Here is a 20,853-nt window from a genome sequence, read left to right as displayed (position 1 = left end):
AAAATTGCAATGCACATAGGGAGAAAGGTTTACTGCCATGTTCTTTCTTTCTAAAACATGAGGTACAAAACTCTACAACATTATTTTTTTTTTTTAAACCAAAAGCATTGGTTTTTTTTTTTAAGTTTTTATTGATTTATTTTGGGAGAGAAAGCAAACAAGGCAGAGAGAGAGAGAGAGAGAGAGAGAGAGAGAGAGAGAGAGAGAGAGAGAATCCCAAGCAGATTCTCTAGGGACATGGGGCTAAATCCCACAAATCGTGAATTCACGACCTGAGCGGAAATCAAGAGTTGGACAATTAAGTGACTGAACCGTCCAGGTGCCCCACAGCATTGTTGATAAAGAAGAAAAATCCCTAAACGGAAAAAAAAAAAAAAAGTTGCAACCAAAGCATGACAGCAATTGCCTTTGGGAGCTAAGATCACAGGAGAACATACATATATATGTATGTATATATATATATTTTTTTTTTTCTGTATTTTTTTCCAGTTTCTCTAATGAGAGTATGAGTTCTGATAATTTTTTCTAAAACTTAACTTTTTAGGGGCGCCTGGGTGGCCCATTGGTTAAGCGTCCGACTTCAGCTCAGGTCATGATCTCAGAGTTTGTGGGTTCCAGCCCTGCGTCAGGCTCTGTGGTGACAGCCTGGAGCCTGCTTCTGATTCTGTGTCTCCCTCTCTCTGCCCCTCCCCCACTCACCCTCTGTCTCTCTCTGTCTCAAAAATAAATAAGCATTAAAAAAATTAAAATTTAAAAAAACACTTGAACTTTTTATAAGAAAGAACACCTGTCACGTGATTCTCTCCATAGAAGTTCAAGGAGGATTTTGTAGTGTCACTTCCACCTGGGGTCCCAATGTGGACACGGGTTGGGATTGGTGGCCCTGCTCGCCCTTGACCCCTCTTTTCTTCTCCTGTATCTTTTCTTCCCTTCCCTATTTAATATTGACATTCATGGACACACCTTGTTTTCCAGATAGTTTCCTTCCTCTAAGTCCTCCATCTAAGATTAAATAATAACAAATCATGATGACGGTAAATAATGGTTATCTGAGTAGCAATCACAGGATAATAACACAAGTGGAGACCTTTGGTCCAGGTTGAGTAAGCAGCTGGTTTATTCTACATCCCGCATCCCTGGAGGAAGCAAACTTTCGTCCTTTTCCATCTGATGGAGCTGTCAAGCTGAGAGATAATCAACAGGATTGCGTGAAGGCAGCAAACAGAAAAGCGTCTTCATTTGGGAGGTACCACAGAGAATGGCGTCAGGGCCGCCCCTGCGGCTACAGCCTGCATCCATCCAACCACCGTTCCAGAGTGTCTGAGTACTGGCAGTTCAGGGACCAGGAGGGCCTGCAGAAAGGAAAGCGTGGAGTGTACAGGCGGGGGCTCCCCAGTGTCCCAGCTCAGGATCTGCAGGTCCAACAACCCCCTGCTGGCCCACTTACAGCCCAGCCTGGCCTCTGCAGGCACATTTCCTAGGCCGTTGTGCCTCTCGAGTATGACCCTCTTGCTAACCCCAGTGCATCCTGGCACAAATGCTCGTGCCGCCTGCGCCCGCAGCATACTCACGCTGCCCTCCACTTCTTTCCGTAAGTCCCACACCATGAACGGGAAGCCCCTCCCCTAGCCTACAAGAGAAGTATCCTTGACTTCTCTGAAGTGAGCATCAGAGGAGTTCTGTGACTTGCCCAGGGTCAGAGGGCGAGTCCTTGATCTGAAATGGGAACCCTTGACCTTGAGCCAGGGCCTCTTTCACCTTTCCGTGCACGTGTTTCCCCCCTCACCTTTCAAACTCCCTTTCAGCTCCTCAACCCTCAACCCAGCTCCTCAAACTCCCTTCTAGCTGGTCCTAGGCCAGCTAGACTGAGTTTTTCAAAACTTTTCTCCTGAAAAGTGATCCCTCTATTCCCAGCCCCCATGCCAGTACCCAGACCCCAGGTCCTCTGCTCCCAACCTGGAAGCTGTGGGGATCTCCAGACCAGATGCAGACCATTAGAAACCCTGTTTTGTTAGGCCATCCCTCAGCCAGGCAAGCCCCCATGAATTTTCCAGGGTAGGGGTTCCACAGTTAAAGAAAGGGCTGTGAGCCCCTGCCCCCCACAACTATAAAGCCTCGGGGGGAACACACACATACGTATTTTCAGAAATTGCAAGGCTCTACATAGCCCAGGGCAGGCACTGCAGAAGGGAATCCCATGGGCATGCAGGCCCTCGGTCTTCTCCCTTCCTGTCTGCCTCAACCCTGCAAAGCTGCTTGATCTGAGCTTTGAAAAGACATGGCTGCTTATTACTTTAATAAGAGCTCACTTTGCTGGAGTCCTGAGCAAGTGGGAAGGCCTTACTCAGCCTGGCCCAGCATATCTCTACTAAGTGCTATACAATAATGATGACTTTAGCTCATTAGTGCTTGCCCTAGAGGGCCAGCCATGCTTCTAATTAACTGGGAGAATAAAGACGGTATGAAAGATGCTTTAAACACTTGGAAGACACATTAAGGGGACTCCCACTTGAAAATACAGTCTATTAAATTAGTGAGGAAAAGGGATTAATGAATAAGTAGTATTGAGAACACTGACTAACCATTTGAAAAATATAAAGCTGGATCCCTACCTCACTAAAATAAATTCCAAGAAGACCAAAAATTAAGTATAAAAACATAAAACCATGAAAATTTTATTTTCTAATATTAATAAAAACTTGGGGCGCCTGGGTGGCTCAGTCGGTTGGGCGGCCGACTTCGGCTCAGGTCATGATCTCACGGTCCGTGAGTTCGAGCCCCGCATCGGGCTCTGTGCTGACAGCTCAGAGCCTGGAGCCTGTTTCGGATTCTGTGTCTCCCTCTCTCTGACCCTCCCCCATTCATGCTCTGTCTCTCTCTATCTCAAAAATAAATAAACGTTAAAAAAAAAATTAAAAAAAAAAAACAAACCTTAATATAGGGCTTATTTTGCACAAGGCACTGTTCTATATATCATTTTATTTTTAACTTTTTTTTTTAAATTATTTATTTTTGAGAGAGAGGGAAAGTGGGGGAGAGGCAGAGAGAGTCAGGGACAGAGATATGAAGCAGGCTCCAGGCTCTGTGTTGAAAACAGAGAGCCCAATGCGGGGCTCAAACCAACGAACCATGAGATCATGACCTGAGCCGAAGTCAGACGCTTAACTGACTGAGCCACCCAGGCGCCCAGCACTGTTCTAATATAGAAGAAAACATGGCTTGATTTCTTTACAAACCTGGAGTACAGTTTCGTATAAATTCAGGAGCCACAAAACAAAATATTGAGGGATTTGGTTCTGTGAAAATGTAAAACTCCTATATGATGAATACACCATAAATGAAGTCAAAATACAAATCGCAAACCTGAAACAAATAGTTCACATAGATATCATGAACGAAGTTCTAATAACCCTAATTTATAAAAGACACGTATAAAATCAATAAAAATGAAAGAAAACATTATCATCTCAAAAGAAAAACAGGCTAAGAATATGAGTAATCAGTTCAGAGAAAAATGGCCAACAAATACATGAAAAGATATTCAGCTTCTTTGTTTAAAAATGCCAGGCAAAATAGAATGGCATCATTTTATAAGTGTCAATTTCCAAAAACTACACAAATTTTATTGCTCTAGGTCAATGAGCTGAGGGAACAGGCCTTCTCACGCAGCGTATCTGGGGGTGCTCCCTCTCTGAATGCCAATTTAGCAATCTCTCTACCAACGTTTATTTATTTTGAGAGAGAGAGACAGAAAGAGATAGAGAGAGAGAGCTGAAGGGGCAAAGAGAGAAGGAGAGGGAGAGAATCCCATGCAGGCTCCATGCACTGTCAGCACAGAGCCCAATGTGGGGCTCAAACTCATGAACCACAAGATCATGACCCTCTGAGCCAAAATGAAAAGTCAGACGCTTAACTGACTGAGCCACCCAGGCTCCCCTCTCTACCAACATTTAAATGCACTTAGTGGTCCTAGCAAATGGAAACAATCTACCTGTTCATCAGTAAGGGACTGGCAGATAATTACCTGCAGCATCCAGAGGGCAGATACCTCTAGGTATCACTATGCCAAGATTTGCAAGCTCTTTAATAAGTGAAAAAAAAGTTAGGTGCAGGTCAGTGTGCATGTTGGGATTTCATGTGTGTTTTAAGATATTTTTCTTATTCTCAATATTTACACATTTTTCTCTGATTTACAAGACATATTAACAGCGGTGACCCTCAGGAGGCTGCTGATAAGAGCAAGATGTTTATTTTTTGATTTTCATTTTTAAACACATATGTCTTATTTTTATTTTGAGAAATGATAAATAATAAATTTCTAAAAATTTTAATGGCTTCTAGGTAACAGCCCAAATGTGGACTTGATCTTCCAACAAACATTTAGGGAAGACTTATAATATGCCAGGCACAGAGCCAGATGCTGGAGGCAAGTAAAACAGACAAAAATCTCTGACTGAAGTTAGCACCAAAAGGCACAGAAAATGACAAAAAAGCAACAATGAAAAGCTGACCTCTGAGACTGACACACGTTCTGTTGCCAGATTCTGAACAAGGTCTCACTGCCTATAGGGCCCTGAGGTCACTATAAGAAACACTACTCAAGACTTCCGCTGGTAAGATGGGTCCGCCTGCAGTTCTGCCCCTCCTCACTCACTGACTGTTCAAAACCCTGTCCCCACAGAAGAACCGTGCAGAGAGAGTCCTTTGATTGCCCTCCACATGACCAGAGCACAGATTTCCTGGGCCAACCATCTACTCTTTGAGCAGACTGGTAAAAGCTGAGGCTTGGAATTGCACAGATCTAGAATTAGTTCCACCACTGTGGCCATGGGTAACTTGTACCTCTCGGTGCCCCCGTTTCCTCATTTCACAAGGAATAAGAATACTCACTGCACAAGGATGGTGATGTTCATATAGACATGCAAAGCCTACATACCGGCAAAGGAAAGAAATTGTAGCTATCATTAAAGGATTTCCTCTATTGTAAAATATGTTAATGATTTATTAACAACTTTTGTTAAAATTTGGGAGGACACATCAATTACAAGATAAACCCTAATAGCAAAAAATATTAAGATGCACAATCTGACACTGAAAAAATATTTACATTGTTTCTAGATCTAATGGGTGACTAAAATGCCCCAAATCAATCAGGACATCAATTATGAAATACGGGACAGAGAGAAGGTGGAAACGGCAAAAGAAGGTGGAAATCGGTGGTGAGACAGTGTCTAGTGGATAGCATAGGCCCTCCATGATAAATGGTATCGGTGGAGGTGGTGGAGGTGCATGCTGGGAATGGAGGGTTTTTACGTACTCCACTGACTCAGACTAGGAGAGAGAATTAGACACACATATCAGGAAAATCTCCAGGTTGGAAATTGGGCCAGGAGACTTACACACTGTTCTATAACCATTAGCCAAGTAACAGTGAGCAGAAACAAGAAAAAGTCACATGACCTGTCTATGTGGCAAATACTGAATAAGAGGGAAAATCTGTCCTTATTCAAAGAAAAAAAAAAGAAACTAACATGGTACTTATGGGAAAATAGTAGTAGAAGAAAAGGGAGCTCATCATGAAATTCAGAGGAACATTCCTCTGAGAATAATATACTACAGAATCCAGAAGTAAATTTTATATAACTGATGTCTTCAATAAGATGTCACCAGGCACAAGCTCTGGAGAAAGCCATGGAAGAGAAAGAAAAGAGATTAAAAAGGCAAGAGCTTAAAAAAAAAAAAAAAAAGATGGATAGGCTAACACAGAACTTCAAAGATACTAGAAGTGTAATAAACAAAATTCAACACCCATTCATGATTTTAAAAACCTTTAACAAACTAGAAATGGAAAAGATGGAAAAGAACACTCAATCTGATTAAGATTATCTCAGAAATTTTAAAGAAAATAAAACAGTTAATGATAAAATATCCAATGTCTTACCTGTGAGATTGGGAATGAGACAAGGATGTCACTATCATTACTTCTACTCAACATTTACTGGAGTTTCTAGCCAATGCAATAAAGCAAGAAAAAGAAAGCAAAATGTATTGAGAGTCAAATGTGAGAGATTAAATAAAGTTTTTTAGAAAAAAAATTAAGAAGACTATCCTCATGACCTAGGAATAGGCAAATATTCCTCTAAAAAAACACAAAAATAACCATAAAAGAAAATTAATAATAAATTTTTTTAACGTTTTATTTATTTTTGAGACAGAGAGAGACAGAGCATGAACAGGGGAGGGTCAGCGAGAGGGAGACACAGAATCTGAACAGGCTCCAGGCTCCGAGCCATCAGCACAGAGCCTGATGCGGGGCTCGAACTCACGGACCGCGAGATCATGACCTGAGCCGAAGTCGGCCACTCAACCGACTGAGCCACCCAGGCGCCCCAAGAAAATTAATAATAAATCAGGCTGCATTAAGACTAAGAATTTCATTTTATCAAGACTTTTTTAAGAAAGTGAAAAGGTAACCGACAAAATGAAAGATGTTTGCAATACTTGTATCCAACAGAAAATTTTACCCAGGGCATACAAATAATTCCCAATGAATTAATAAGAAAAAAGACAAATGTAATAGGAAAACTGACAAAACTATTGAACAGGCACTTCACATAAAAGGATATCTAGGGGCGCCTGGGTGGCGCAGTCGGTTAAGCGTCCGACCTCAGCCAGGTCACGATCTCGCGGTCCGTGAGTTCGAGCCCCGCGTCAGGCTCTGGGCTGATGGCTCGGAGCCTGGAGCCTGTTTCCGATTCTGTGTCTCCCTCTCTCTCTGCCCCTCCCCCGTTCATGCTCTGTCTCTCTCTGTCCCAAAAATAAATAAAAAACGTTGAAAAAAAAATTAAAAAAAAAAAAAAAAAAAAAAAAAAAAAAAAAGGATATCTAAATGGCCAATAAAATTTGAAAAAGTGCTCAATCTCATTAGTTGACAAGGAAACACAAGGTAAAACCCAATGCAATACTACTACACAGCCACAAGAAAAACCTAAAAAATATCAAGCACTGATAATAACTTGGAGCCACCAAAACCTACAACAGCTGGTGACAGCGTAAATTGAATCCCTCTAGAAAACTGTTTGGCAGAATATACCAAATCTGAAAATATGCATATCTATGACTAACAATTTTATTCCTTGGTGTAATCAATGGAAATCCATTTATACATTCACCAAAAGAAAAGTATAGACTGTTCATGGCAGCACTAAAAAAATGAAAACTATTCAAATGCCCACAAATGGAATAATGGATATATAAACTGATACATCCATCCATATAATGGAATACTATATAGCAACGAAAACAAACAAATTAGAACTATACACAACAATATGAACAAATATTGAGTGAAAGAAGTCAAATACAGGCCCAACCACTTGTAAATTTTGGAAGTCTTTACTAAGCAAATACATGGTTATAGAAGAAATCAGAGTTGCAGTGATTTTTGGTAACAAATATATAACTATCCGTTAATACATCTAATACAACACCTAATATATAAAGAGTTATTTCAAACAAATATGATCTGAATTTTAAAAATAAGCAAAGGAGAGGGGCAGAGGAAAAATCACAAAAGAATATAAATATGTAACAAACATAATGGGAAAACACCCCTAATGGGATATCATAAAATGCAAAAGAAGATAAAATTATTATATACCTTTCAAATGGCAAAGATTTTATACTTGATCAGAGTTCACTAAATAGGCATCTTACTAAGCTCTTAATACTGATATTGGTACAAACTTGCTGGAGAGTCATTTTACAACATTAAGAACCTTACAAGAATTTAGATGAAAGAAATAATCAGAGATATAAACAGAGATTTATTTCAAGGATGCTCACCCTAGCCTCCTGTATAACTCTAAACAAGATTTGAGAAAGAAAAAATACATTCAACTTAAGGCAATTTGTCTGATAATTATGTCCTTCCTCCTGAGAGCTCGGGGTTGCAGAACTCAGTGGTGTTCTACCGCTTATCTTGGGGAGTAGGATCCCACTAGTTTGAGACTACAGATATGCAGAGACCAAGATTAGGCCAAGATTAGGATTAAATATAATTGGTGGGGGCGCCTGGGTGGCTCAGTGGCTTGAGCATCCAACTCTTGGTTTCAACTTAGGTCATGGTCTCATGGTTTCATGGATTCAAGCCTCGCGTTGGGCTCCATGCTGTCAGCATGGAGCCTGCTTGGGATTCTCTGCCTCTTCTCTCTCTCTGCTCCTCTCCAATAAATAAATAAACTTAACAAAAATTTTTTAATAAAAAATATAATGGGTGATGGTCATTAATACAGACTATTAGAAAATGTACCACTTACCATGCTCCCAACCCTTCCTTATCTTTTACGATTTTCTTAACACATTCAATTGTCTTCTTCAAATCTGGATTCAGTAAAGCTGTGGAAAAAACACAGTGGAAAAATACGACTCCACAACTTGGCAGCTAAGTCAGAGTGATGTCAGGGAAGCTACAGGGTACTCATGTTTAGAGAGGCTTCCATATGATTCCAAGGATAAATCTATCCCTAGATTTTTCTCAAGACAACCCTAGGAGGTAGTAGCATGTGGTCCTCTTTTACTAAATCTATTGATTTTTTTCTTGTAATTCTTATCATAATATTTTCATTAAAAATATTTATGTATAGTGAATATACTGTGCTAAGCAATCTAAGAAGCAGTGGACACAAAATGGCGAACACAATAAATCTGTCCCTGTCCTCCTAGAGCCTGCAGTCTGATAGAGAGAGATAAAGATCAGAGATAAGTACAATACCAAAGATACCTGGCATGATGGGGGAATGCAGCTTGACATGGGAGCTGATGAGTGGGGGCACCCCATTCAGACTTTCAGGGTCAGGGAGGGGTTATTGGGCCACGTGACATCTAAAAGAGTAGGTAAGGAAAAGGGGTGGAAGGATCACAGAAGGAAAACTGGTCCAGGCAGAAGAAACAGCATGTGAGATGGCCTAGAGGTGCCTCTGGGGAACCAACATGACTAGGCATTCATCACCCCATTCTCTCCTTTGAATGTGGAAGCCAAGACCTCCCACCTGGGTTACTGCAATACCTTCCTTCTTGACTACACTTTGCCTCCTCCTTTCCCTAATCCAGTCTGATGGCTTGTCCTTAAAACAGTACTTCGGTGCCCCCTGGTTGCCTGTAAAACAAAACTCCACGTCCTTGGCAGAGTCCAACTTTGCCCCAACGTACATTTCCACCTCCACCACCTTACCCTTCCATTGCCTTCCTCCGTGGCCCCACCATTAGAGACCTACCAAGGGGCAGGAGACAAAGCTAGTGCCCACCCTGAAAGTGGGTGCTCTACCCCTGATACCCACAGCTAGGTAATCATACACAGTTTCTCTTCCTGGACTTTATTCATGCTCATCTCCCAATCTGGATCAGCTCAACTAAACAGGACAGTCCTTAAAAGTCTGCCACTGACCACCAACCAAGCTCACTGCGCCCTCTTCCCTCTTCTGAATAAAATGCCACTTTGATGCAGCACTTACCTGTTAAATCCATACATGTGTGTATACATACCTACGTGCAATCATAGGTACACATGTGCATGCATGCTTACACACACACGTGTGTGTGCGTGCGTGCGTCCTAAACCCCAGCTGCTTTGTAAATTCTTTGAATTAAGTTGTATTCGTCACACACACCAGGCGGTATACCAGACGCCGTGCTTAGCTCTTAATGTACACCATAGCACATTAAAAACTCAACAAAAGCCCTGGGAGGTAGGTCCTCTTATTACCACTTTACAGATAAGATAACTAAGGCTCAGCTCACATAAGTAGTAAGAGGTGGAGCCAAGATTATCTCTGCTCCTCACCCTGCTAGACAAGGACAGGATACAATTCCCTGAACTGCTCCCAGGACTTAGCACAGGGCCTAGTAGCTCTTGATGGTGCCTGTCTTCCTTGTGGCTCAAGGAAGACCTGCTGGCTTGTGGTTACAAATTCCCAAGGAGACTGTTTCCCCCTCTTTTTAGAATGTCGTTGCTTTCAGGATATTCTAGCTCATCTCTTCCAGCTGACAGTGCTGTTCTCAATGTGTCTCCAACGTACCTCCTTGCTTTGCTCAGGCCCCATCTACACGATGACCTCAAACCTTTGCCTTAGGCCACAGGGAATCAGCTGATGCCCCCTGGGTCACCATCAGCTTCAATCTTCATTTATCTGTCTGGATTCTTGCTCCTCATTTTAGCCTTTAGGGATTTTCCTTTCTCGCCAGGCCAGCCAGGTACTATAGAAGATATTTCTTTTTTAAGTAGGTTCCATGCCCAATAAGGAGCTTGAACTCACGACCCTGAGATCAAGAGTCACATGCTCTATCAACTGAGTCAGCCAGGCATTCCAGATTTAATTTTTTACATTTTATCTAGTGGGAGGGTTTTTCAAAGATATCGACTCCACCATATTTCCATCACAGCACTCAGTACCACGTCTATTATAGATAATTAGTTGTTTCTCTGGTCAGATTCTGGCAACCAATCAGTCAATCTTCTTATGAGATATAAATCATGGGCCTATTGGGTTTCTCTTCTTGTCTTGGCTACCAGGAAGCTTAGGATGACACTGAATGACCTATCACAGTAATTATGTTCTTAATGTGTAGATTTCCCCTAGACTTTGATCACTGTGATTTTGGGCCCTGCACAGTGTTTTCCATACATTATCCCACTGAATGTTCACAGCAACCTTAAGAAGTAGTTAATGTTATCCCCACTTCACAGATAAGGAAGCTCTAGGAAGTGAATTGCACAAACTCATGTAAGTCACTTTGTAATGGGAGTGGCTGGGAATCCCACTGGGTTCCTGTGTGTTTCCTGCACCTTTCCCTCCTACTTTGCAATTCTGTGTCGTCTTGAATCTGGGAACTGTCTTACTTCTCTTTGGAGTCCCAAGGCCAAGCATGGGGCCCAACTCCAAGCAGGTTTCTCCTGGCCCATATAAGAAGCTTTACCATGACCTCCCCACTCTGTCTCCTAAAGACCCAGCTCAGCAGCTATAGGTTCTAGAACGTTTCTCATTCATCATGGGGGAAGGAGGTTTGCTCATTAGGGAGACCCTAAGAATGCTGGGCTCTTAGACCCTCCTAAGGCAGAATAACAGCCTCAAGTTTCAGAGAGAGCTCTGGCCTGGTGCTGCACCCTATTGGTTTAGTCCTGACTCAGGAGTCACACTGCTTGGGTTTGCCTCTCAACGATACCACCTACCAGCTGTGTGGCTTTGGGCCACTAACCCTCTCTGGACCTCAGTTTCCCCATTTATAGAATGGGGATAATAATGATGCCCATGTCATGGGTGCCTTTGAGAATATTAGACGAATTCATATCCATGAAGAGCTTACTGGAGTACCTGGCGGTTTGCCAGCATTAGAATGGCAACTCCAGGAGACCTGGCACTTAGTGGGTCCTCAGTAAGTGCTAGGATGATGGAACCCTGGGCAAGTGCAACCTCTTGAGTACAGGTACTTGGAACCCCTGAGAGCGGCAGCAAAGCTCCCTTTGTAAGAGCCTACTCCTGTATCCTCCCAGCGACCACTTCTGCCTGTCCAAGCGGCAGCAACCATTCCCCTTGAAGTAGAGTGTTGTGCCCAGGTGTGGGCAAAATGAAGCCCCCACAGAGCCCTCTGCTCCAACCCTTCAGGCCCAGAGGCTCTGATGCTCGCAGCCTCTCCCCCGCCTCCTCTCAACATTCTGACACCTTCTCTGCCTATCCGGATGGGCATCTGCATTCCTCTTTGGACAGCCCAGCCTCCCCTCTCCGCAGCCCTTTCACCGCACTCAGCCTCCCAGGCCCCGCCCCTACCAGCCCCGCCTCCTCCCTGCTCCAAGCCTGCAAACTCTGGCCACCCTGAAGGCAGGCCTCGGGAGCTCTGTGCTGCAGCCCCCGGTGCCCCGGTGTGGAATGGAGGGAGGTGACCTACCAGAGCAGGACATGTGACAGCGGTTCTTGCCCGTGTCGCACCAGTCACGGTTGGGGATCTGAAAGAGGCCGTAGCCAGTGTAGTCACGTTGGAGGTTCTCGTAGACCGCCGTGGGGTTGAACTTGCTCTCAAAATAAGCCAGGCACACCCCTAAGATGGAACAGGAGGTGGGTGGCTAGGGGGAAGGTGAATTGCGGAAGCCTGGGCAGAGGCCAGAGGAAAAGGAGGTGAGGAGAGAAGGGGCTTAGAGGGACCTACTCACAGTTTGCAAGGCTGTAGCCCTCGAAATGATCCAGGCCTCCATCTTTGAGCTTCTTAGCCACCACGCAGCGCCCCATGATAGCAGCGCCACTTGGAACCACTAGGTAGCCAAGGAGGGAAAGAACCAAGGATGCCTTCATTTCTCAGGTTCCTGGCAGTTCAGGGCAATAGTGGCCAGGTGAGCCTGGTTTCTCTAAAGGAAAAGAAGGGTGGGGGTCTGCGATTCAGTGTGTTCAGATAAAGGGGAGTCTCCCCTGGCTTAACCATGATACTTCTTCCCACCCTAATCCTCTGCTTTGTGTCACTGCAAATCCGGGACGCCCGAAACCCTGCCTCTCCTCCTCTGCTTGACGCCCTATTTCCTAAGGAAATTGGTCTTGTGAAGGTCACACCCTCACATTCTTTCCCTCCAGCAAAACCCAAAGACATCAAATCCTCTCTTCCCCTTTATTATGCAGGTAGAACTTGTTCATTAGGTACAAGTTGGAAAACAGGAAGAGAAGGAAAAACTTCAATGTGGTCCCACTACTCAAGCATTATTATTACGTTGAATTATTTCCACCACTGCATTTTATCCTAGAATATATTCAGAGTTCTGGTCTCACCCTTTCCACAGTTTGTCCCCAGACTGTCTACAAATCAAACTCTGCTGAGCTTTCCTCCAGCTGTCCACACAAGGAGACAAACCCCAGTCCAGCCGAGACCTGCCACATAGCAGGGGTGTCATCACTGACAAAAGCAGGCAAGTCCCTGAGCCTCACAATGCCTGTGCTTTCTCATCTGTGAGAATGGGGGTCATGCGTGGGGTGCTGAGAGAATTGACTCCTGAGTTTCTCCTTCTCCATTTCTGTTGTCACCACCTAAACCCCCTCATCACCATCCCCTCAACCACCCTCATCACCGAACCTTAACCACCACCCCCCCAACCGATCACCATTCCCTGAACCTCCTTCTGTACCTTCACCTAAACCCCCCTCATCACTGCAAGCTGAATGGTAACCCAGCCTCTTGGTCTCCACTCCTCCCAACTCTTCTAGATGGTGTTCTTTCCCTAAATTTATTTATTTATTTTGAGAGAGAGAGAGAAAAGCAGAGAGATTAAATCTCAAGCAGGCTCTGCATTGTCATCAGGAAGCCCAACCAGGGGCTCGAACCCACAAACTGAGAGATCGTGATCTGAGCCAAACTCAAGAGTCGGAGGCCGCTCAGCTGGCAGTCACCCAAGCACCCCAAGGTGGTGGTTTCTAACATGAGTGACGAATGTCCCCAAAGCATATACAAAATGTTACTCTTGGAATGCTTCTAGTTCCCTAGTCCTTATCAGAGTAAACCCACCCTTGGCTTTCTAAGTCCTCCATAATCTGGCCTTACCCTGCCCTGCCTCCATCAGGAGGAATCCTCAGTCAACTCTGAATTCCCATGTTGCTCCTTCTCTGTTCTCTGCACCTCCCTACCCCACTCCCCACTGCCCATGCCCCTTTCCTTAGCGTCTCCATGCATGGCTCTTCCCAATCCACAGGGCCCTACCATGCCCTTCCCCACCCAAACATTTCTCCATCTTCAGGTGTCCACTACAGGCGCCACCTCCTTAAGCCTGATGCAATCCTGCAAAAACGTTCCCCCTCTAAGCCCCTACTGCCTTCAGAATCACCTCCAGAACCTAGCAGGTGATTGTCCTGTTCTGTGCTATGTCCTATCCCTCAGACTAGAATGTGCAATTGGAAATTACAACATAACTTCTACCTGGCATGCCCTACAGCCCCAACACTGTGTAAATATATGTTAATTAGGCAACTAATTGCATCCACCTGTCTGTTATCATTCACAGGTGTGTGCCTGTTCAGCAGCCTACATTTACTTGCATAAGGGGTTCTTGACCTTGGCACTTGGGCTGGAAAATCCTTTTTCCTGGGGGCTGGTCTATGCATTGGAGTTTATTTGGGAGCACACCTGTCTCCAGGTGCCAGAAGCTCCTCCCCTTCGGTTGTGACAAATAAAAAAATGTCTGCACACACTGCCAAACGTCTCCTGGTGGACAAAACTGTCCTCTGTCGAGAACTAATGATGCAAATGTCTAACTTGGGAAAAAGTTAGAAATAAACGAGTATAGTCCTGAATTAGAAGAATTTCACTTTTAAACATTTGTTTAAACTCTCAACTCATATGATTAGTTACAGACATCACTATTATACGGCATACCCTATTGAGGAGGGCCTGGCATTTAAAGTGCTCAGACTTGGGAATCAGATTGCCTGGGTTCATATTCTGACTTTACCCTGTAATAGCTGGGATTTTAGGAATCCCAGGAATAATGGAAGACAGTTACTCAGCCTCTCTGTACCTCATCTAAATAATGATAAAAAAATAATGCTTACCTAATTGTGTTGATTTAAAAGGTGAAAGAGTTAAATATGCAAAGTATTCAATCCGCAGAAGACACCTGTCTTTCTGAACTGTGGTCATACTCCTTGCCCTTAGCTTAATAACCAAATTCCAATGCATATTGGAAGAGAAGTCCATGTTTACATTTTCCAGCAGAGCAAAGGATATTTTCAGCAAAGGATATCCGTCTCCCAGACAGACATAAAAGGCATACTTAGTCCTCCCTCCTTCCTTCTTCCCTTGCAGTGAATTCACTGGGAGTCCCATCTCCTGTTCTACCAAAGCCTATCCACCTCTCGCCATCTCCTCTGCCTCATGGCAGTTCAGAAATCTCCATCAACTCTGACTTCTGTAGAGGTTCCTAGGTATACTCTGAAACCCTACAATCTTCTCCTGTTCCCCTATCCCTATTATCCACACAACAGCTAGAAAGTCCTCTTTAAAAACATATATCCAGGGGCACCTGGGTGGCTCAGTTGGTTAAGGGTCTGGCTTCAGCTCAGGTTATGATCTCACGGTTCATGAGTTCAAGCCCCACGTCGGGCTCTGTGCTGACAGCCCAGAGCCTGAATTCTGCAACGAATTCTGTGTCTCCCTCTCCTCTGCCCTTCCCCCATTCATACTCTCTCTCTCAAAACTGAATAAACATTAAAAAAATTTTTTTTAAACATATATCCAGTCACATCACTCACCTCCTGTGGGTTCCCCTGGCACTTTAAATGAAATCCCAACTCCTCAACCCAGCCAACAAGACCCTTCCTGCTCTAGCCCCTGAGTACCTCTCTAGTCTGATTTCACACCTCTCTCCCCACCACACTCACCTTGCATATCTCTTTTCCTTAAACATGCCAATCTTATTCCCACCACGGGTTCTTTGCATCTGCTGTTTTTTTTTTTTTTTTAAGTTTATTTATTTTAAGAGAGCAGGAGAAGGGCAGAGAGAGAGAGAGGGAGAGAGAGAGAGAATTCCAAGCAGACAAGCACAGAGCCCACTGCAGGTCCCAATCCCACAAACCACGAGATCATGGCCGGAGCCAAAATCAAGAGTCAGACGCTTAACCAACTGAGCCACCCAGTCACCCCTTCGTCTGCTGTTTCTTCTGTCTGGAACAGGACTCCCCCAACCACCACAGAGCCTGCTCTTTGTGGTCATGGTCTCAGCTCAAAAATGATCTCAATATCTCCTCTGATCACTGCTCCATCACAGAAAATCATTTCTATTTTCTTCATAATATAAGTCAATTTCAGAAATTACCTTGTTCATTTATTTGTTCCTCTATCTCTCACACCAGAGAGTAAGCACCAAGAATGCAGAAACCTGGTCTGTTTTGTTCTCTGCTTTAACCCCAGAGGGGCGGGGGGTGGGGGTGGGGGGAACTTAGAGAGGGAGGGAAGCAAACCATAAGAGACTCTTAAAAACTGAGAGTAGGGGCGCCTGGCTGGCTCAGTTGGTTGAGCGTCCGACTTCGGCTCAGGTCATGATCTCACGGTCCGTGAGTTCGAGCCCCATGTCGGGCTCTGTGCTGACAGCTTAGAGCCTGGAGCCTGCTTCGAGTCTGTGTCTCCCTCTCTCTGACCCTCCCCCATTCATGCACTGTCTCTCTCTGTCTCAAAAATAAATAAAAACATTAAAAAATTAAAAAAAAAAAACACAAAAACTGAGAGTAAACTGACAGTTGATGGGGGGTGGGAGGGAGGGGAAAGTAGGTGATGGGCATTGAGGAGGGCACCTGTTGGGATGAGCACTAGGTGTTGTATGGAAACCAATTTGACAATAAATTTCACATATTAAAAAAAAGAACTTAGAACAGAGCCTAGTATATAGTAGGTGCTCTGAATCTCTGTTGAATGAATGAATGAATGAATGCCAACCCTTCCCAACAGAATTGTCGTCATATAAGCAATAAGTGGATTTTCTGAGTGTCTCTTGCACCTGGGTATCATCATAACTGTCCTGGTTCCTGCCCATCCTATACCAGCTTACCAGTTCACCAGTCCTTCTGCAGGCCTTGGTGCCTCCTCACGGGAGGGGAGAAGCAGCCACTGTGGCAGCTTTGACCTTTATTGCAGAAAAGTTGCTCTACCTGCACTCGGTTCCCTGGGCTTTTCAGATTCCACTTCCTTGATAACCCGATTACCTCCACCCAAGAGCTTCTAAACCCAAGTGCTTCTCCATAGTGTGCTCTTCTAGAATCTTTTCTATGACATCAGTAGCTATGCGCCAGAATATTCTGAAGCAGGGAGGGGTCTGTCACCAACACGGTGTATTAGTTTTCTATTGTTGCTGTACCAAGCTACGTCAAACTTAGCAGCTTAAGCTATACAAATTTATTATCTTAAAGTTCTATAGAGGAGAACCCATTCCATTGCTCATTCAGGTTGTCGGCAGAATAAAGATCCTTGTAGCTGTAGGACCAAGACCCCGTTTCCTTGCTGGCTGTCAGCTGAGGGCCATTCCCAGCTTCTAGGGGCCATCTGCATGCCTTGACTTTACCTCCCTTCCCCTATCTTCAAAACCAGCAATGATGGGTCAAAACCCTCTCATGCTTTGACTCCTTCCTTCCTCTTCTTATGTTGTTGTATCTCTGACTCACATTTCTTTTAATTTTTTTTAATGTTTATTTATTTTTGAGAGAGAGAGAGAACAAGAGGGCAAGCAGGGAAGGGGCGGGGCAGGGACAGAGAATCTGAAGCAGGTTCCAGGCTCTGAGCTGTCAGTAGAGCCCGATGCAGGGCTCAAACCCGTGAACCACAAGATCATGACCTGAGCCAAAGTCTGATGCTTAACCAACTGAACCACCCAGCTGTCCCTCTGACTCACCTTTCTGCCTCTTCTCTTACTTATAAAGACTCATGTGATTAGACTGGCTCACCCAGACATCCAAGATAACCTACACATCTCAGGGTTCTTTACCTTAATCACATCTGTAAAGTCCTTGCCATGTAATTAACATGTTCAGAGGTTTCAGGTGTAAGGGAGTGGATATCTTTGGAGGACCATTATTCTGCCTATCATAGCATTCTTCCAGGCCTCCACAAAACTGCCTTCTAGTAGGGATCAGTGGGAGAAGCCATTATTTTGCTCATCAACTCACTATGGGGTCATGGTCAAGGACATCCTCTCTGGAAGCTGGGCAACCTCATTTGTGAGATAAGGGCACCAGATTGGGTTATCTTAAAAATCCCTTCTAGCTCCAAAGAGTCAAAACATGCTGAAATGATTGAGGATAATGCTAGCCTTTTGAAAACACTGAAGTTCTTATGGCTGACTCAGTTATGACTGGTAATTAGTTGATTAATTAAAAGTGATAAAATAGAGAATCGTAAAAGAAACAGGCCATAAACACCAAGACCTAAACTCATAAATCCACACTGGCTCAATAATCTTTAGTGATGGCCATTTCTTAGATATGAGTTATGGACTGGAGCACTGCTTAAGATTTTTGTGTAAATCATACTGTACCATATTCCATTTCTAACTTCTATAACTTTAAGTAAATCAAAAGCTTGAAAACATAAAAGCAAAGAAAGAATTTAAAGACATAAAGCAAAGCAATGTCACCTGGATTTCCCTTCTAGATTTTCAAGATTTTTCCTAAACTTTCTTAGTTATATTACCCAAAATTATCCTTTTAGTAGAATGATTTGCCTTTCTCAAGTCTTTCAAAGCACTCATCTTGAAGTTTAGATAATTAACTTAAGCTGGAATGACCAATTTGTCCTGGATTGGTTGGACACAGCCTTATACTCACATAATTGACAGATCAGTACTAATGGCATATCTCTATTTCCTTTTAACTCTTCAACTTAATTTGCCAAAGCCACCACTACTACTCATCAGTAGAGTATTTTGCAACTTTATGTACTTTTCAGCAGTTTTTCAAACGTAATCTTGAATTCTTATGCTTTCCAGAAAACCTGTAGTCAAGAGAGATTATGTCTCTTCTCCCAGAGTTGGGAGAGGGGAGCAGAGGTCTTTTAGAGCGAGACTAGTAATAGCCCTCCTCTCCCTCCTCCACGCTTTCACTGCTGTTTGACCAGAGCTCCATTCCTGTGCAAGACTTTAGTGCATTTACTAGAGTGCCTTGTAAGACATAAAGCATCTTCCATTATTATTATTGGGGTTAGTGCAAAGATTTCTTGGAACAGTTTAGGGCAGGGCCTGGCAAACTACAACTCACAGACCAAACCTGGCCAGCAGACTATTCTCATAAATAGTTTTGTTGGAAAACAGCCACCCCCAATCATTCATGTATTTGGTTAAAATGAGGAACTATTGGAAACAACTTATATTTTCATCAATAGAGGTGGATTACACAAGTTACGAAGTGATTTCATTCAGTGGAATTCTTTGCAGCCTTGGAATCAAGCAGGCAACTCTCCACATACTAATATGGGAAGATACTTATGAAATAATGTTAAATGAGAAGGAGTCTCAAATCAGTATCTCAGAGTGCAAAACGAAGTAATATTAATGTATATTTGCTTGTCCTATATATGGAAAGATATGCAAGAAATTTATTACATTTGACCACTATTTCTTTTAAATTTTTTTTAATGTTTATTTATTTTTGAGACAGAGAGAGACAGAGCATGAATGGGGGAGGGTCAGAGAGAGAGGGAGACACAGAATCTGAAGCAGGCTCCAGGCTCTGAGCTGTCAGCACAGAGCCCGACGCGGGGCTCGAACTGACCTGAGCCGAAGTCGGACGCTTAACCGACTGAGCCATCCAGGTTGCCCTATTTGACCACTATTTCCAAACAAGTCAATAAATTACCTATTAAAAATAAACAAAATATTTAAAAGGTTTTAAAGGCAGAGAAGAAAGTAGACTGAATAATTGCTCTCATGCAGGGAGCTTCACACACTCATACACACACACAAACATGCCCTACCAAACATGTTTTGAGCAACTTGGTCACATGAATGGAATTAGAACTTTCTAGAACTGATTTGTTTTAAAAATGAGGAAAAAGGGCTTACACCTGTGCAACTAACAAATTGACCTGCCAAGTTAGACAACGACTATAGCCAGACACTGTTCCCCTACCCTATCAGACCAAAGCATCCTACTCCCCAGTCTTTCCTTACTCATTCAATCGTTAGAAGAGCAGTTATTAAGCACAGACTATGTACTGGGTCTAGGGTGGGCTCAGTGAGGAACCAGACACATTCTCTGCTCTTAAACTTGAAGGAACTGCCAGGATAGTGGGAGGACATACATGAAAATTAAAATGTAGTGAGCTGAGAAGTGAGAGCTTAGTGCACACAGAAGATGGACTGAACCAGCTTCAAGGCAGCCCAAACTGTAATATTAAGGGATGAGATTCTGCCACTTGTTTTGAGATAAACTTACATCTCTTGGCGACAAGTCTGCCTCTGCCATTCCCAAGAGTGCTCCCAACCTCTGTAAGGTGGATTCATACTTTGCCTCCAAAGTGTGAACACACTCAATTTTCTACCTGGACACACCCATCCCTCACTCACCCATCATCTGCAGATGGCTGCATCCATGGCTCCAGAGTGGAGCACATGACCAGGCCTAAGCCATTCAGCATATCACATTCTTTTGGGCATAGCGATAGGTTCAGGAATGATTAAGTGACCTAAGCTGCACCAATCATAGAGAAGATTAAGATTTTGATTTAAAACCTCTAGAAAAGAGGTGTACCCCAGTGTCTGTGAATCTTCCAGGGGAAGAGGGGAACTTCTGAAATGATTGCATCACCATAAGGGTTGATCTGGCCACCATAAGGAGCCAGAGAATGAAGCCAACTCCACAGCCAGCAGAGCCAAGAGACAAAGATAAACTAAGTCCTGGTGACGTTGTTTGAATTCTGGATCAGGCTGTACCTGAAGCCAGTCCACCTCAGGACTTTTCCATTCCTCTTGGTTTCATCCAATATGAGTTGTGTGTTGAGTAGCCCTGACCCACTCATTCTTTGAGAAAAGCTCAGGGCTCTCCAGCTTGGCAGGTTGCAGAGCCCATCAGAACTATCCCTTCCTTCCTGAATTCTCTCATGAGAGACAAGGACTTTCTCTGTGTTTATCTTTATGTAAAAATTCATTGTTCTGTGTGTCAGTAATTGGATTTCATTCCTCTTTCAGCTGACATTTAGGGAATTCACAATACCCTTGGTTGCCTTTTTAAAAAACAACTTTAGGGGCGCCTGGGTGGCTCAGTTGGTTGACCGTCCGACTTTGGCTCAGGTCATGATCTCACGGTTTGTGGGTTTGAGCCCCACATCGGGCTCTGTGCTGACAGCTCA

General features: G+C 43.7%; 1 protein-coding gene across 3 annotated transcripts in view; it reads right to left on the bottom strand.

The window, feature by feature from the left end:
- Positions 1–1,099: 1,099 nt before the first annotated feature.
- LYZL4 (lysozyme like 4) overlaps positions 1,100–20,853 on the bottom strand; it is a 58,896-nt gene continuing 39,142 nt past the window's right edge. The window contains exons 1-5 of one of the 3 annotated variants that reach the window (XM_019418825.2): positions 16,722–16,798; positions 12,203–12,394; positions 11,941–12,090; positions 8,319–8,397; positions 1,100–1,352 (exon numbers count right to left, since the gene is read on the bottom strand). In XM_019418825.2, coding sequence (XP_019274370.1) covers positions 1,283–1,352; positions 8,319–8,397; positions 11,941–12,090; positions 12,203–12,341 — 438 coding nt within the window. In that variant the 5' untranslated portion in view covers positions 12,342–12,394; positions 16,722–16,798 and the 3' untranslated portion in view covers positions 1,100–1,282. The other 2 variants (XM_019418826.2, XM_053903929.1) reach the window with 2 other exon arrangements.

The sequence above is a fragment of the Panthera pardus genome, unplaced genomic scaffold (assembly GCF_024362965.1).
Source record: "Panthera pardus isolate Hobbes unplaced genomic scaffold, ASM2436296v1 HiC_scaffold_16, whole genome shotgun sequence".
Classification (NCBI taxonomy): Eukaryota; Metazoa; Chordata; class Mammalia; order Carnivora; family Felidae; genus Panthera; species Panthera pardus.
This window is presented reverse-complemented; position numbering and strand designations above follow the sequence as displayed.